The sequence below is a fragment of the Typopeltis vanoorti genome, chromosome 2 (genome assembly GCF_054136105.1).
Source record: "Typopeltis vanoorti isolate ZY-2024b chromosome 2, IOZ_Tvanoo_1.0, whole genome shotgun sequence".
In the NCBI taxonomy this organism is placed as follows: Eukaryota; Metazoa; Arthropoda; class Arachnida; order Uropygi; family Thelyphonidae; genus Typopeltis; species Typopeltis vanoorti.
Genome location: NC_143550.1, coordinates 176,181,367 through 176,200,326, shown reverse-complemented (window position 1 = coordinate 176,200,326; position 18,960 = coordinate 176,181,367). Strand labels below are relative to the sequence as shown.

The following is an 18,960-nucleotide window of genomic DNA, read 5'->3' as shown; positions in this document are numbered from 1 at the left end:
AGATATCTAGTCTTTGGTCAAGTGTTTTACTTCTGACCAGCTCTCAGATCCATAAGTTAAAATTGGTTTGAAAAATGTCTTGTATACAGCTAATTTAGTGTTTTTGATTAATTTCTCTCTTATTCCAAATAAATTTATTCAGTTGACTTCCTACCATACCATCTTTGTTGATTCTGTTGTCTATTTCCATATTTCAATTACCATCTTCACTAAAAATCGTACCTAAGTAGCTGAAATGTTTCACTTATTCTATAGGTTCTCCATTCAAAATGTAGTTGATATTTTCAATGGTCTGCCAATTTTCATCGTCTTTGTCTTGTTATTGCTATCCTTCATTTCTATTACAACAGTTAATCAATTTAGTAGGGGAATCTTGCAGACATGTACTGGATTTATTTAGAGGTATAACATCATCCGCATAAAGTAAAGAGCTGAGATTAACCTCTCCAGTTTTGATATCAGATTAAATACCATTTTCTTCATAATGTGATCCATATAGATAATGAATAACAGAGGAGATAATGAACATTAATCTGTCACACCAGATTAAACATGAAACCATCTTCCTGTACTTCCTTCAATTCTAACTGCTGACTTACAACTCAAATAAAGACTAAGAATTGCTTGATATAATGTCCCATTGAACCATATAATTGTAGCATATTGAATAGCTCTCTTGGCACCTTGTCAAATGTCTTTTCCAGATCAACAAACTTAAACACAGATCTTTGTTATATTCACAAGATTTCTCAACTATTTGTCTTGTCGCAAAGTGAAGATCCTGATTCTGACAGCTTGTTCTTCACCAAGCTTTTCTTCCAGAATGCTTCTCACCATTTCTCAAGTATACTTGCATAAATCTTACCAGGAACATTCAGTAGAAAAAAAACCTCTAATTCTCACATTCAGTTTTATTTCCCTTTTTATATATGGGTTCTATTGGAGTAGAGCTCCAATAGAACCCATAAATCATCTGGAATTTGTTCCTCTGTCCAGACCTTCTGAACAATGCAGTACAGCCAATGTAAGTCTTTAATGCCTCCATACTTGGGCATTTCTGGTCAAATATTATCCACTCCTTCGTTTCCACATTTCAGGCTTTTGATGGCTTTTTCTACTTCAAGTATGGATATGTATTCTTGACTGCATGCCAGGTCAGTGTTATTTTATCACTGTGCTGTCATCACTGCTTGTTTCATTTAGCAATTTTTCGAAGTAGTTACTCCATACTTCTAGGATATCTTTATCTCCAGTTTTTATGTCACCCTTATCATCTCTAATTCCTTTTACAGCACTCTTTCCTCCATTTCTGATCTTCTTCCACAACCTCCAGAAAATCTTGCCATCTTCTTGATATTTATTTTCTATGTTTCTACCAAAGTCTTCCCATGGCTTTTGTTTAGCTAGTTTTATATAGTGTTTAGCTTTCTTACATTTGTCTCTGTATTCTCTAAGAGCATAAGCTGAGTTATTTGCTAGGAACTTTTGATATGCTTTCTTCCTTTATTTCACTGCCTCTTTTAACTTCTTGTGTCCACCATGGAGTTCTGATTTTTCTATCCATGCAGACAACCTCACTGGCTGAATCAATCAGTGTTTTCTTCAGGGTTTGCCACTGCATCACCAAGATTTGGTTCCTGTTCTCAAACTCTCATTTTTTTCTTGAATAATGTTTGTGTATTTTAGTCTACAGTTCATATCTGAGAGCTGCTCAACTTTTATTAGTTTTAAAACTTTCTCACATGTTCTTCTTTTCAATATGAAATTCAATTTTATCCTGCTGAAGACTAAATGGTGATCTGTTCCAATTTCAAATCCTCTGTACACTCTAGTGTCCTGCACCAGTGAGAAAACATCACTATCAACAATAACATGGTCAATGAGACTTTTCTTACTCTTTGCCTTTTCTTTCCATGTTAATTTGTGCACATTTTAATGTCGGAACATTGTGTTAGTAATAACTAGTCTATGTCCTGAGCAGAAATCCAACAGGCATTTGCTATTATTATTAGCTTTTCTCTTTTCTCCAAATTTTCCCAAAATATTTTTGTATGTCTGACAATCACTTCCTACTCTGCTATTTAGATCTCCAAAAAGGACCAACTTTTCCTTTTTCATTGTGTAGTTGCTTTCTATAAGGCCTGAAAAAATTCCTCCACTTCTACCTTAGTAGAACCTTCTGTGGGACCATAGGCACAAATAAGTCTCATTGTCCAATTCCCCATTCTGATATTTGCCCGCATCACTCTACTTGAGACTGCCTGCCATTCAAGAAGATTGGCCTCGTATTCAGTGTTGAATACTATGGCTACTACTTCTTTTCCTTGATTGTCATTGCCTGAATATAACATTTTGTATTTATTGATCAGAAAGATCTCACCAGTTTTGTCTTTTTTTGTTTCAGTCACCCATATTATGTCAATCTGGTACTTATTCAATTCCTCAGCTAGCTCCATTTCTTTGCCATTCAGGTTTCTTATGATGTAGGGGTGTGTTTTAAAATTTGTTACAGTAGCTGATTTTTCGCTGTTTGCCCTGGTTCCCTGGTGAAAACAATGCGGGGCCTTGTTTAACCGGGCCACGCACCACCTGGCATGAAATTCTGTCATGCTGTACCATCATTTTATATTTTGGTTAAACCAATAAGAATACAATTTGATCAGCTAAATTCCAAATTGCCACCATCTTTGTTCAGTATCCTCGTAGATATCTAACAGGATGAACCATGAGAAGGAGAGGATTGGACATTAGGTCAGAAGTCCTTATCGGTTCTCCGCATTCCTTTAAAGGCCATGTGGAGATCTCCTCTCAGTTATACAGCTTTGACTCCTAAGCACTCCGAGTATGAAGCTATAGTTCTCAAATCAAACTGCCTGCATTAAATTGAATTTTTATTAGATTGCTTTGATACACTTTGTTGTACTTTGAAAAGGGAATGAAGACCTTCATGTCAGTGAGGATAATTTCTGTGGTGACTTGTTTTAACCAGGTATTCGTGTCAGATGAGTGGAATCAATAGTCAGACCAAGGAAAGAAGAAGCTGAGAAGACCTGAGGTCATTCCATTTGGGACATTTGTAGCGCTGAAGGATGTTAAGGTCAGGAGTGGTTTGAGGAAGGGCATTCTGAGAGAGACGACACTTGGAGTTTGTGGTTTTTGTTGCTAAGAGGAGAGGTGACCTCTACAGTTATATGGAAAGAAAACTGGTTAAAAAGAGATTCACAGTACTGTGAAAATGAGCAGGGGTATCAGGAATTTGTGTGGGTAGATGTATGATTTGCATTAGGTTATTGCTTAGGAAAGACTTCAACGTCTCATCCAGCTTGGTCAGTAGTGTTGGAATAGAGGAGTCGGCTGGAATTGTGGGCACTGAGATTTCCTATGTGGGAAAATGTATAAATAACTTCGGGTATCTACACAACTCACTTTGTTAAAGTGTCTAATAATAAATATGTAAATAGTCAAAAATTCAGGAGATCAGAGTGCTTTTTTCCTCTTGCTTACAAGCACAACTCAAAGTGATTTTTAATTTTAAATTTCTTTATTTTTTTGTCTCTTCTTGCTTCTAAGCAAGGTAGTGGTGCTACCTCAGAAGTAACAAAAATTATCAGTTTTGTCACAAACTTGGAGAAACGAATAAATTTTGGAACCTATCATATTATCTTGGGAAAAAAAAATAATACAAATAAACCCACTCTATAGAAAGAAGGAAATAAACCTGTTAATGGTGAATACTATTCAGAGTGAAATGAGACAGTGAGCAGGATACAGTAATGACTGCTTCAATGTTAAATGGAGAGGAGGAAACAACAAAAACTGAAGTTCATGTCACTCACTGGTACCCTATTTGGATTCTGCTATATTTAGCCTTATTTCTTCCAAATAACTATTTTTATTGTTTCTTCTTAATTTTCGGAAATAATGCAATATCCAATTCCTTCAGATAAACAAAGATGCATCTAAAGTATCTTCCACTTCAAATTTAAGTATATTACCTATAGAGCTAAGTATATAGTCAAGATTGGAGAAAGCAGCAACAGTTAGACTGTAACTGGATGTTATATAATGAGTACCAATGCAGCTATCATCATAATGAAACCGCAATGCAAGCTTGATAACTTCGACAGCTTTCTAAAGCCATTCAAGGTCACTGAGACAAATGCAACATTTTGTAACATAATTCAAAATAATTATTTTAAAATGAACATTATTAGTTATAATGCAAAGTTACAGCTAATAGCATATATCATGCTAAAAAAAAATTCAAATCATTGTCAAACAACAGGTAACAATCATAAATTAATTGTGCAGAAATCACATTCATACAATTTCTGTATGGTTATTTCATAAACAGTTGCAAAAAGTATGATGATAAAGTCACTATATGCTTAATGCTACTGGAAGTTAAAAAGTTAATAACCTTCACTGGAGTAGTTTCTGGAATTTCTCTAAGAATCAGGACACATCTCTTATAGCTTGGACGTACCTTCTCACCTGCATCATCAACTTGAACATTGGGTGATTCTACAGAGTAATACAGAATATTAATATAAGTAAGAATATGATTTTATACAATTTAATTATGCTTCTTGCTGTTATTTATTTCAAAAATGAAACCTTCCTAAATGCATTTCTGTAACATATTGACATGAACTTTTGATGGAAACTTCATGACAGTGCTGTGCAAACTGAGTGTGAAGTTTTATTTCAAAGGGAAAGGCAAGCTTTTTTTTTTTTTTAGAAGATTTCATTTTTTTGGGAAATATAAGACATAAATGAATTAGTATTCATTAATTATTGATGAATGAAGGCACTAATAATTATAATTAATAACTGCCTATTATTAATTGTAGAACTGTTGAACAAATTCATTTGACAGCAGACAAATTCATGAGGTCAGCACTTCTGTCTGATATGAATAGCAGAATCCCGAAATATACCAATAACAATCCTAAATTAAGGATTTATAACTTCAGTATAGGATAGTGTTTCTCAGAAAACTGTATGCCATCTATAATTTCATTGGGTATTTTTGAAAAATGCTAAAAAGAGTGAGAATCAGTTTCAGAGTAAGCCTTGATTCTCAAGGCTTAGGTAAGATGTTCTACAGAGCAGAGGAATATGAAAAGCAAATTCTGTTCATTAGACTGTAAGTGGATATTATACAGCTATTCCTCTTGTTTAACCAAGTCCAACAAAAAATGAAACAATGTAAAAAAGCTCCATCAGACTAGGATAACAATGAGAATTTTTAGGGAGGTATTGATGCACCATCCAAAACATGTGAACAACATCTAAAGAGGAGAAACTCTGGGATTTAGTTATACACAATCTGTAACTAGATTGGTGAGAAAAGAAATGACACAAACCTATGCCAGGCAAACCTAAATGTAAATAATAGCCCAAAGAAAGAAAGCAGGCAAGTTTGCATTTTGGTAGCATTAAAGGTGAGCAGTATGCAGGTCATTGTTTAAAGTACCAGGGTAGAAGGCTAATAGAATGTGTTATGCACTGATGTAGTGCTGACCGAGTACAAAAATAAGCAGTATTATTTCCCTTAATCCCAATGTAGCTTCCAGAACTAAAAGAATACACCAGATGGAAAAGAGCCCAAAGTGTTTCTGCAGAGAACATTGAAATCATATGTAGTTTAAGGCAAGCTCTATAGCATACAGTTCAGCAGTAAAGATTTTTTCACTCTAGCGAGATTCTGAGCAGATATTATGCTGACTGGGAAGACAACAGAAATTCCACTAGAGCCTCTGATATTGAAATGAAACACCTGTGTAAACAAGCATTATACAAAATTGGAGTATTCCATTCTATGTGCTTAAAACAGTTGCAGGTAGACAACGGGGGGGGGGGGGGGGGGGGGGGGGGGGGGGCTGGAATACTTGAGGAGCCTGAAGGGGGAAAAAAAAAAAACTGCACGATGGTGTTACCTGTCTTATTACCTGGAGCTGCTAAGATTGCTTTTGTTTGTAAACCAAAGGACCACTCAGCTGTCTGATGAGTGCTATACTGATTCTCCCAACATAGGCAAAGAGCAGTTTGCCACCTGGAATGGTCTTGAAGGAATTTTATTTTGGTTGCATATAGCAGAAACAGCCATTAGTGTCAAAGCAACAAGGGTGGCAATTGCCTTGACATTAAGACCAGGATTTTAATTGCAATTGATATCATTATGGTAGACAGGTTCCAACCATTACAGGATACACTCTGGAAGAAGTATAAACTTGGGACCTATATTCAAACAATTTGTATTTATGAATACTGAATGGGCTAATAAATTGTGACCCCAATTCTGCACTTACGAACATTTTCCGATGACCGAAGTTCACTGATACATTAATAAGTTCAATAATATATCTCATGGAAAAAATAAATTCAACCTACAAACACATTTCAAAGAATGCATCGTGTTCATAAGTTCAGATGTGCCTGTGTGACATGATTCTATTCCAAACAATAAAAAATCTATCTATTTTTGAATCACTTTACTATGATGTAAACGATTATAGGTATTAACATCGATCACATACACTGTTCAGAGTAATTAAACTTAATTCCTAGCATATTATGAATATCATAAAACATGGTACTGATGAGCAGGTTATAATTTCAAGGTTCCTGGAGTAAAAATATATGACATGAAATTGAAGAACAGAAAAGAGATCATAATTATAGTAGGTATTAACGACTTAACTATAGATAAGGTCAGCATGAGAGAGGATATAAAAGGCTTGTTGAAAGAAGCGAGAATGAAGATCCTAAGTATATTATCCAGATATGATAAACATGAATTAAGATGGGCCTGATGGCAAAAGACTATGTGTAGGCTGTGGCATTTTTTGAAGAACAGAAAAGAGATCATAATTATAGTAGGTATTAACGACTTAACTATAGATAAGGTAAGCATGAGAGATGATATGAAAGGCTTGTTGAAAGAAGTGAGAATGAAGATCCTAAGTATATTATCTAGATATGATAAAAATGAATTAAGAAGGGGCTGATGGCAAAAGACTATGTGTAGGCTGTGTGGCATCAGGCCCTTCTTAATTCATTTTTATCATATCTATTCAGATAGTACTAAGACCTATGATTGTAATGCTAGTACTGTCCAACCAGAAGAAGCGAATCCCTTGACACTTCTGTGCATGGCAGAAGGTAAATCCATTCCGTTTACGGTAATCAATGTTGAGTGTTTATTATTAGATGTCAAAAAATTAGTTTTTCTTTTATGAAAATTCCAGTTTTTAAAGTGGTAACTATTTTGCTTATGCAACAATCGGAACATTTTACATATAAAATACATGATTTCACGTGTTGGTGACAAATTCATAGATCATCTTATTCCTTTCTCCCGTTTAACATAAATTGACTGTTCTTGGTACTGTGCCAGCCAGGGTTCTCTTATCTGTGGTTCGACAGTAACACTTTTTATCTCACAGAGAGTTTAAAGCCATCTAGAGTGACGCAGAGGTTAACAAGGTCCAGTACATAATGCAGTGTGGTTACAGACCAGGTGGATCAGTTGCTAATGACAAAGAAATTCATCACAAAATAAAGACAATGGAATGAAAAGAGTAACCATAATGGGAAAATTTAATTATCCAAACATTGATTGGGTAGCAGTAAAATCTCATGAGAAGGATGAAACTAAACTTATTGAGTTGTTACATGACATCTTTCTCAAATCAACATGTGACAGAGGGAACTTGAGAACTTATTGTTAGATTTGATCATAGTATCCGAAGGGATTTTAGTTAAAGATGTGACTATTCTGCCTCTAATTGGGGACCTCACTTGGGAAGTGAGTAAGTAATGGTCACCTGGATTTCTTCGGGACTAAGAGGAAAGAAGATTCAGAAATAAGCAACTAAGCTGGTGACGGGTCTGTGGAATGTTTCCTACGAAGATAGGTGTGGATTACAAAGTTTGCTTGATATCCAGAAAAGAGGGGACATGATAGAAACTAAGATATTAAAGAATTTTATAAAAATTGATGCAAAGCAAATTTTTTTAATATATGACAAATAGTAAGGATCATCCATGGAAGCTGTGTAAGAGCGTGGTTAGCAGGAGTGTGTGTGCACTACATTTTTAGCATGGAAAGTGATGAATGAGTAGAATGTATTGGCAGATGTTGCAAGTTCCCTGGCAGTGAATGAGAGGTAAGATAGGTTTTGAATGTATAATAGTTTGGATCTCCCACAATGAGTGTATGGACTCCATGCAGATACTGTAAAATAACTATTATTAGTAAGAAGGCAGGAATAATCTGGTGGTTGCATAACTGAGCACAATGCAGAACCTATATCCACTGTTTTTTTACTCTTGTTAATTTAATCTTGCAAAGATTCAGAAATAAACAAGAGCACAGATAAGATGTATACATACGTACATACAGAGCCATCACCAGATTAGATCACACTCTGAGGCAAACAATTAAATATCGCCCCTAGTGGATTATAAGATAAAAATAAGAAAATCTCCAATTGCTATTTTGTTTTTATTACAAGAGAAACATTAATGCAAAACGATTACTTAATAATATTAATTAAATGTTTGCTTTATGGGGATATCCCACAATAAAACTGTTTATAACTCTTCTAAATTTAAATTATAAGCTAAGTCCGCCTCTATCGACATAGTTGCTAGACCAACCAATCTTTCTTGGGTATTTGCTGTTTGCAAATAATTTTTAATCAGGTTAAGCATGGAAAAACATCTTTCTGCACTTGTTACGCTAACAGGAATTGTTAGCATAGCGACAGTGCCTACCGCAATATGGCTGAATGGGCGCTCTTATTAAGCCGTGCCGCGAGGCAGGCTGACTCTATGCTACACCCTGTCGGCGGTACTGCATACATATACACATTTAGTCCTCCACATCCAAACACTTGTATTTCACATCCACTCTATCCCATTAACATGTTCAATGAATACTACCTTATTCCTGCCACACATGGGCTAGGGTATCATTGCTGCTAATGAGGGTGAGAAAACTCTCAAACTTCGGGAGTAATATAACATCAATGTTCAAAAATTGCAGATGTAGCATGGAGTGAAATGACACTAGTATATGAACAATGTTTCTATACTAGTAATAGTAAGCTGCTGCTGAAAATATGTTCACAGAATTAGAGAAAGCCATATAAGAGGTCGGTAACAAGATAGAGACTAGTGAAAGAGTTGGAGACAGCTCAATGTTGTCCATGAAAATACCTAAAACGAAGACATAAGTCAGAAACAACAAGTCAGAGAGATAGCAAGGAAGTGAATCATCCATTAATTGTATTTATAATCAGAAATTGTAAAATAAGAAATTAGAGATTTAAGCAGAAAAGCACATACACATGGTGTTCTGAAGACATTGGTTTACAAGGTGAAATGAGTTTTTGCCAGAAAAGGTTAGAAGTGAAGCTTAAAAAGAAGAATCTCATATGTTTGGAAATTTTAGTTTCTCATGGGGGCGTGTTTTTTTTTTTTTTTGGGGGGGGGGGGGGCAATATATGACAGTTTCAACTAAGAAGGGACATATATGGAATTACAAGAGAACAGCTTGAGAAAGTGCCTTGGCATGAGAAAAACTGTATAGGAATTAGTCAAGGGTGCATAAAGGAAGTTATATCTTACTACATCCAAGGTATAATTAATCATATAGGAGTTAAATGGATGAATAGCACTTCAAAGCAAGTGCAGTATAAAAAGATATATCATGAATCTGATATAAGAGTGATGATCATGGTAAGGAATGCAAAAGTACATTATAAAAAGTAGTTAGCCAAACAGGCCAAAGGACTATCAAAAGAATTTTATCCAATGTAGCAAGTAAAAAGAAGAATAACCAATTAATATGGATTGTAGAAAAATGACAGATACACAAGGAGCCTAGTTGTTAAGTGATCACTTTAGTAAGGCATGCATGTTTTAAGCAGACCCATTCTCCTTGAAGATGAACAGAAATTGAACAAAAGAACAAGAATACATGAGTTAGAAACATTAAAACTGCCACGAAGAGATATGACTCAATTATACAGTGGGACTGGATATGTAATCAACATGGATCCAGAAGGATCGATGACAAAGGAGTTAAGCCCTTACCTCATTGTTCAACATGCAAGATTCCTAATAAGTGGAAGCAGAGAAGGATAATTCCATTATATGTGAAGCTGAGACTGCTATCAAATTATAGACGAATTAGTATCTCCGGGATCAGTCATTCTAAAAAAGTACTGGAAAGGCTGGTTATAAATAGAATCCAAAGGATGAATACACAACACTAGGATCCACTACACAGGACAGCATGCTTTTGTTAAAGGAAGATCTTGCATCAGCAATCTGCTATGTTATATGATAAATAGTGAAGTTGGATCACAAAATGAATGTATCATAATACTTCTAGATTTTGCAAAGATATTTGACAAGATTTGATTTGTGTGGTTGTTATACAAACTCAAATGGATGGATATGCAAAATAATCTTGTCACATGGATTAGAGAGTGGCTGACCAACAGATATTTAGAAATGGTGGTGCTGAGTATGATGAGCAAGTTGACTATTAGTGTACCACAGGATTCTGTACTTGGGCTAAGTGAAATAATAATACTGGGGAGTGCGATAAGAAATGTAGGTGATAGAGAATATCTGCAGGCATTCTCAATCAGATTGATTGTGCAGACAAATGGCAATCAGTTCAATGTTGCCAGGTGTAAGGATATGCATTCTGCAAAAGAGCATTACAGAGTATTGTTATATTAATGGGAATTTACTGCAAGGAATCAATGAACCTAGACTTGGTCAGTGAATACAATTTCAGGATTAATATGATTATGTTATTGTACCAGATAACAATGCTGTTTCAGAAAACACTAACTTGTAGAAATAAGGAGGTCATTATCCTGTTTTTACAAGATTTCATAAGCCCATATCTGGATCCACAATGTTAAATGTCTGTATTGTTGTGCATGAACATGTAATAAAAACAAATAATAATAATAAAAAAAAAAGATGAGAATTAATGAAAAGAAAATGATTTGCCAAGCAAATATACAGAACCAATTGTAGTATGTGTTTAGTCATGGGCAGTATATGGTCCATCTACAGCAATTTTTTTTTCCAGGGGTGAATAATCCGAGTGTGCTAGGTGTGCAGTGCTCATCCACCGAATAGCAATATTACTGATATTATATTTTTGCATATATTCTCGTTTAAGACTCCCCTAATTGTTTCTAGACTTCGCATGATTCCTGAAAGTAAACCCAATACACTAATGCTTCATGAATAGGACACTTTTCGACGCGCAAACATAGCATCACATTCGCGTTGATAGCCCAGGTGTGCAGTCAAAATATACACACCTTTGAGTCCTTTGAAAAGATGCACAGATGGTGCAGCGAGTGAAATTCTTAGCGTCCTGGTAGTTTTAAACCACTCAGAAGGCAAGCCAGATTAAGCTCTGAGACAAAAGCACCTGGAAGCTGTCATTGGTTATTGTGTCAGCAATCCATAACCTTGTCATTTGTCATGATGTTTGAGATTCATCTGTTTTGTGGGCGTGAAGTTTGAACTGACTTACATAGAAAAATTTTTAATATATAATTTTCGATACATTTATAACTTTCTTGCCCATATTTATCGAGTAAGTCAAATGTAGTCGAAGGAGGTAAGCCTCATCCTACTCTTCCTCTTACTTTTGAGTAATTCAAATATATCAACTAAATATTGCATTCTCCTTCATTATTGTTTTCTAATATATCTTAAAACAAACACATTGTACTGCACTCTGAGCAGATTGGTTACAATTAATTGATACATTAAAGTATTCAAAGTTATCATACAGTTAATTGCATTGGACCAATTAAGATAGTACTGATGTACTGTACATTCTTAACTTTTATACATCGATAAAAATGCAATCATACAGTCAAAGTGACAGGAATTTTGTAGCATGGGTTGCATAAGTCACAACAGCACACCCAACGGAAATGGGCATGCAACGGCACTGCTTTTTTCCCCTCTCTAGCACTGAGTAAGCTGGTCTAACTGTAGCATCGTTTTTTACAAGATGACCTATGACATACCCCAACCCCATAACCATAAAACCTTTTGTGGCAGTTACATGTACATTGGAGAATAAATAATATAAAAATATGATAATCATGTAACTTTCTTAAAAAAAAAAAAAGTCACAAACTTCAGAAAAGTCAGACTTAAATTTCTGTAAGCACCAGCTAGGGATGTAAGCATAAAATCTAAATTACTTCAGAATGAAACTCACTTTAGTAGACTTTACGCATTCATGAAAGGATGCGTGATATCTTATCAAATGTTAATATTTTATTCTGGAATGAAAGTGAGGAGTAGGGTTGGAGAAAGGGAAAAGAATAAATATTTTTTAAAATGTAAATGGATACAGCAAAAACAGCAAATAATAAATCAACTTATCTGGCTCTTGCAACTTTCCATCATTCTGAGATTACAGTTTTCTGCTCTACCAATTAGTCAAGCATGGACAGGGCCAATGTTGATACAATGTTAGTGAAAATTAGAAATTTTTCTTCTCTTAATTTATTAGTGCACATAGTGTACATATTAAAGAGAAAGAAAGAAAGAAAGAATGAGAATGACACTTAAAATTCCCTATAGGTACTACGAGTTATGCTGGTCAATGATAATCATTTGGAATTACCATCAAATTCCTGATATGTACCCATGAGGAGGAGGGGTCAGAATATCATAATACTATATGAAAACTTTACATCTATAGTAAATTTTCTTCCAAATTAATTTGTTAACTGTAAGGACTTGAACATTGTCTGTTCTTAGATTTCGGTCTTCTAAGGCACTCCTTAAAGAAAGGTTAGCAAACCACTTCTTTGGGAAGCCATTCTTCTCACTCTGGGTGGCATACAATCATTTTCTAATAACGATGTCAAATTCCTTCTGATACATCCTCGCATTTTTCAAAGTCCAACTCAACATCTAGAAAAACAAACCTAACATTAAAAGAATGGAAAATAGGAACTATCAACATGAGATCTTACTAAATAAGTATAGGATGTTATAGCTGATATATAAGATAAGGAAGGTAAGTGATAGCATTCGACACCAAACACGAAGATAAATTTCTTGATTGTAAGGCAATTTCAAGTAGTGATATGTCAGCAAACTGCATAATTGGATAATGGACATTGAAACTTATTTGTGCTATGGTTGCACAGAAGGTTGCTTTAAAGAAGTGGAAGATCATTACAGGAGGAAGCCAACATTAAAAACAGAAAAAGTGATCCTTGTTGGAGATCTAAACAGCAGAGTAGGAAATGAATCCTGTCAGGCATATATAAACGTTTCAGGAAAATTTAAAGAAAATGGCATTGCTAATCAAAATGCAAAGTACCTGCTGAATTTCTGCTCAGGATACAGACTAATCATTAATAAAACCATGTTCTAACATAAAATGTGCACAAGTTCACAGAAGACAAGAAATAAAAGCCTCACTAAGTTATTCTTTATAGTGATATCTTCATGCTGATTCAGCATACAAGAGTGTACCAGCCGATTTGAAATTGGAAATGTCACTCAGTTTAGAGTAGGAAAAAAATGAATATTACATTGAAAAGAAAGTTTTAAAAAGCATTAAAGTTGAACAGCTTTTACAAGTAAACTGCAGACTCAGCTATACAAACACTATTCAAGAAAAAATGAAACAAATTTGAAAACAAGAACAAAAGCTTGAAGACTTTGCAACTGAAGAAATCATCATTGATTCGGCTAGGGAAGCATGTGGTGAAGTTCTCTGCAAGGACAGAATAATAAAAACATCATGGTAAATACAAGAAGTTCAAGCAGTCCTGATAAAGAAGAAAGCATTCAAAAAGTTCATAGCAAATAAATGCAGATTCCCTAAAAGAATACAGAGAAAATCTGAGAGCTAAGCTATGTGTAAAATTCAATAAACACAAATAAGTTATGGAAAGAGTTTGGTAAGAATATAGAAAATAAATATCAAGATGGTGGGGAAAATGTTTGGGAGAATATTAAAAACAGTTTAGAAATGGAGGAAAGTGTACAGTAAAAGGAATCAAAGATGATAAAGATGACAGGAAAACTGAAGATAAGGATATTCTAGATGTCAGGGGTAATTACTTTAACTGTCAATGTAATAGGCAGTAGAATTTTTAAGAGGAATACAAACAGGAGTATATATCAATACATGATAGAAAAAGCCATCTTCTTCTTTGAGTGCCATCTCCTATCACAGGTCAGCAACCACCTTAGGAAATTTTGAGCGTTCCTCAGCCACTCTAAACAGTCTGTCACAGCTCATGCCAGTCCAATATCTGATGTCTGCCAGCCAAGATTTTCTTTGTCTTCTTCCATTTATCTTCCCTTTTATAATCAATTGAAGTATCTTGTATTTTTCATTATGAAGCAGGTGACCAAGACATGCAGTTTTACTTTTTATAGTTTCTAAAAGTTCACGTGATTTCCCCATTTGTTCCAGTACTTCTTTATTGGACATTTTTGCTGTCCATGGGATTTTTAGCATTCATTTATATAACAACATCCCAAAAGCTTTTTATTTATTTATCGATGCGGTCTTCAAGGTCCAAGTTTCTGCACCATACAGCAGTATATCGTATTTACTTGAATATAACTTGCATTCCTGATTTAACTTTATGAAAAAAGAAATTAAAAAGTTTTGCATATACCCCACACTTTGAGTCCTATCGATGTAAATATACATCAATCGTGCATAAGCCCAGAATCCCATTGATGTATATTTATATTGCTTAATTAAAAATTCCGAAAATAATATATGCTTGAAATTCACATCACACTGTACTGTAGTTAAATATGAACCTTCAGCTTCATTATCCATGAGGATGGTTTATGTTTATCAATAAAAAAAAGGGAATTTATATTAGTATATCGTAACGCCTACCCATCGGCTGCTTCACATACAACTGCACCTGTTCAAGTTTATATTACATTGTGCTGTCATAACTCTGGCTGCACCATTCTAAACACTATAAGGGATTCGTGACTTTTTTCCTGTGATCTGCGAGATCAGTTTGAATTTCTCTGTTACCATGGACAGACCAGGACCTAGTGGTGCACAAAGCAGGAGTGTAAAACGGTTCTTGAGTGAAAGCGAATTAGAACAAATGCTCAAGGAAATACGCGATAATGATGGATCTAAATTAGATGGTTGGGCAGACAGTGATCCAGAAGAGGAAGCAGATCTCTTCACAAATGCAAGTTCCAAGTCAAGCGACAGTGATGCAGAACTTCGAACGAAGAGTGACCAAATTCGAGGCCATCCAGCGAGTTGTGTTCACGATCGCATGAAAGGTCGTAAAAGGATATTTTCATCATAATAATAACACACAGAAATTTTATTTATAATTTTCATTATTTATGTAACATCTAAGCAATATGTTACATAAATAATGTAACATATTGTTTTGACCGAATTTGTTGAATTTTGAACACTAAAGAAGCAGAAACTAATAAAAAAATTAACCCCTCCCCCATCCAAAAAAAAAAAAAAAAAAAAAAACCTTGATTTCTTGCAACCTGTTTCTGGAGCCTATACCACATGTATAAATTAAATTTTTGTTCCAATTAATTGTCAAAGATGCTAACTAAAAGAAAAAAATAAATAAAATAATTATTTGGATATTCCATAGAAATGCTACACAGCAATTTCCTAAACAGAGCTAAAAATGGTCAGGACGCAGAGTTCTTTAACACCACACCGAGGCGATAGTAACTCGTTCCCTGCGATAAATAACATGCCCTCCTCCAATAAGCCACTATACTGCAGAAGTTTTACTGTATCAGTGAATAAGGTACAGAGACATATGCAGTCTGTGTAATATATTTGTCAACAAATAGTTCAATCAGAGACAACTGGGATAAAACGTCACTAACTAATGAATCACATGTCTGCTCCTGCAGAAACTATGCTGTATAGACTCAAGCAAAACCATGTTGCACAGGCAAACATAGTGTCTAACTAAAAACTATGGTTCTTAATACTCTTTATATTTTGTTGGACTATGATTTTTATATGATTTGCATTGATACATGAGAGGAAGAATTCCATTAGTTATCCAATCTTTCTTTTTTACTGCTCTATCAGGACAAAGTATTAGCACATTTCTCTATGAAGACAGATTTTAATTTGTCCCATGATTCATCACCCCTCACGACATTATCGTTCTTGATAAGTGCCATCTCCTGATTCAGCTTCTTTTTTTTTCTTTCCTAGCTTTTTCTTTCTTAATTTTCGTAGATCAAACCTTTTTTGTTGATGTTTCTTAAGTATAATTTCCAGTCTAAGTTTTAACTCTGTCACCAATAGATTATGATCAGAAGCAATATCTGCACTAGGATAAGCTTTTGTACTCTTTACGGAACTTTGAAATTTTTGTTTAATTAGCAAGTAATCAATTTGGTTTCTGACTATATTTGTATTATTATCCTGTGATTTCTGATTATTTTTGTTGGTTTGGTTTCTGACTATATTTGTATTATTATCCTGTGATGATCAAGTATATAGCCTTTGGGATGACTTAAACCACGTGTTTGAGATTATTAGTTGTTCTTCTCGGCAGAATTGAATAAGGCAGTCTCCTCTCTCATTTCTTGAAAAGCCATCAAAAACTTGAAATGTGACCAGGCAGCTAGACTAGGCAATATTCAATCTGAAAAGCTCAAATATGGAGGTATAAAAAAAGTTTTACAGTGGCTACAGTGCATAATTCAGAGCGTCTGGTCAGAAGGTCAAATTCCAGATAATTGGAGTAAAAATCTCATAGTACCCATTTATTTATTTATTTTTTATAGAGGAGTTTTTCTACTAAGAATTCCAGGTATTATTTATGCAAGCATACTTGCATAGGCTGAGAAAAATACTGGAGAACAAGATGAGTTTAGTCTAAATAGATGTTGTCAAGTTCAGATGTTTAATTTACAAGAAATTCGAGAAATTATGGGAATATTACAGGAACAATACCTAAGATTGTAGGCATGTAAAGTACCCAGAGAAAAGCTTTCCAAAACACTACAATTATATGAGATAAACGTAACATTATACAGAGCAATATTTAGTCTTCATTTAATTTGTAAGTCAGCAGTCAGAAATGAATGAGACACAGGAGAATGGTTTGATGAAAAATTGTCATCAGACAAGAATATACATTATGAAAGCAAGTGGCATTTAACCTGATATTAGAATTACACATATGAAACTTAGCTCTTTGCTTTATGCGGATGTACTTGTGAAGACATCCAGTATAAGTCTCCATTCTCTAAATAAATTGAATGACAGCTGTAATAAATTTGGAATAAAACTCTGCAGTTAAAAGACCAATACAATAATAGAAAACTGCATTCTTAATGGAGAACCTATATAACAATGTAAAATATTTCGACTATTTAGGCATAATTTTTACTCAAGATGACAAATTATGGAAATAGAGAACAGAATAAGCAAAGTTGATGTGGTGGGCAGCCAGTTGATTAAATTTGAAAATATGGAATAAGAGAGAAATTAGCCAAAATACCAACTAGCAGTATACAAAGACAAGTGTTCAAACCAGTTTTAAATTATAGATCAGAGAGCTGGGTTAGAAATAAAGAGCCTGATCAATGACGAGGGTTCTTGCAAAAAATTAGGGAAGTGAACAGATGGCTTCAATGGTAGAATCATATTAAAAATGAAGATATTAGAAAGGAACTTGACATTGTTAGCATTTGAGAATGTACTTGTAGGGCTAAACTAATATGGTATATGATCACGAACATAACAGGAGAGAGGAAATCAAAATAGGTTTTTGATGCCAAGATTAGAGCACTAATATAGAGGAAAATTGTTGATAGGAGATTAATAATGAAAACTTAATCAGGTAGTGCCTGTCATACACCATTTGGATACATATCAGAAGACTGATGATGATGATTGCTTTTTTATTACTGATCGTCATGCCAAATATATTACAGCAGTTAATTGAGTTTAGTCAGGAAATCTTACAGACTTGACTACATTTATTTAGGAGTATAACATTGTTAATAATTGGTGGATTTTTATATAGATAGAGTATTCATAGATATTATCTTAATATTAATCCTACCATAGAGATGATCTCTGTTTCTAACAATTATTTTTTTTTATTTCCGAGTGTACCTATATATTATTATATGCACAAGGGTTCACTCCAATTGGTGCAATGACCTTAACTCTTTCTTTCAGAATCCAAATAATCACTGACGCAAGACCAAATACAAAATAAACACATTTAATAAAACAAAAACAATATATATATACACTTCAAACAATATTACATAACTAACTACAAATTAATTGGATCCAAGGCCTTTTAAAAATAAACTTACACTTAAAGACTAGACTAAACACTTTGATTTCACAATCACAAAATGTTCATAGCCAGTTTCTTTCTCTGTCAAGGCCCTTTTCCGAGATATATGACTCTATTCTTCATTTTTACAGGATCCTTTCTCATCACTTATGTAGCACATATTAATTCTTCCGAACTTAATTCTGTCTCTTTTCTTCAGTAGAAATAATAGTCAGATCCGGTGTCCTTAACACAGATGAAACTTCCTAATCAGAGTTTTCTCGAAAATTCTTTTTGAACGTAAATAGCAAATTCTTCTTTTATTCACTAAATGCTTATTGACAGTCTTAACTCTTCCAATAAAAAAAACTTACAGTTCTACGATTTCCTTTTCGGAATCTACTATTAATCTTTCAATTAGTGCTTCCTCCAATATTCCGTTTAAAACGCATATAGCAATATTTTCCTTTTATTTATTCACATACTAATTCCACATTAAAACTTAATAGTTCACGATTCCTTTTTCGGAATATACTATTAATTTTCCTCCAACTGTCACAATAAAACTTTAGTTCCTCTGAATCTAAAT

The 18,960-nt window shown here is 34.2% G+C and overlaps 1 protein-coding gene across 6 annotated transcripts in view; it reads right to left on the bottom strand.

Moving 5' to 3' along the window:
* Positions 1–18,960, bottom strand: part of LOC150109686 (uncharacterized) — a 576,277-nt gene that overhangs the window by 269,165 nt on the left and 288,152 nt on the right. For all 6 annotated transcript variants that reach the window (XM_090414002.1, XM_090413987.1, XM_090413994.1 and 3 more), the window contains one exon: positions 4,421–4,524. In XM_090414002.1, the coding sequence (XP_090270128.1) occupies positions 4,421–4,524 (104 nt within the window). The remainder of the gene's footprint in view (positions 1–4,420; positions 4,525–18,960) is intronic.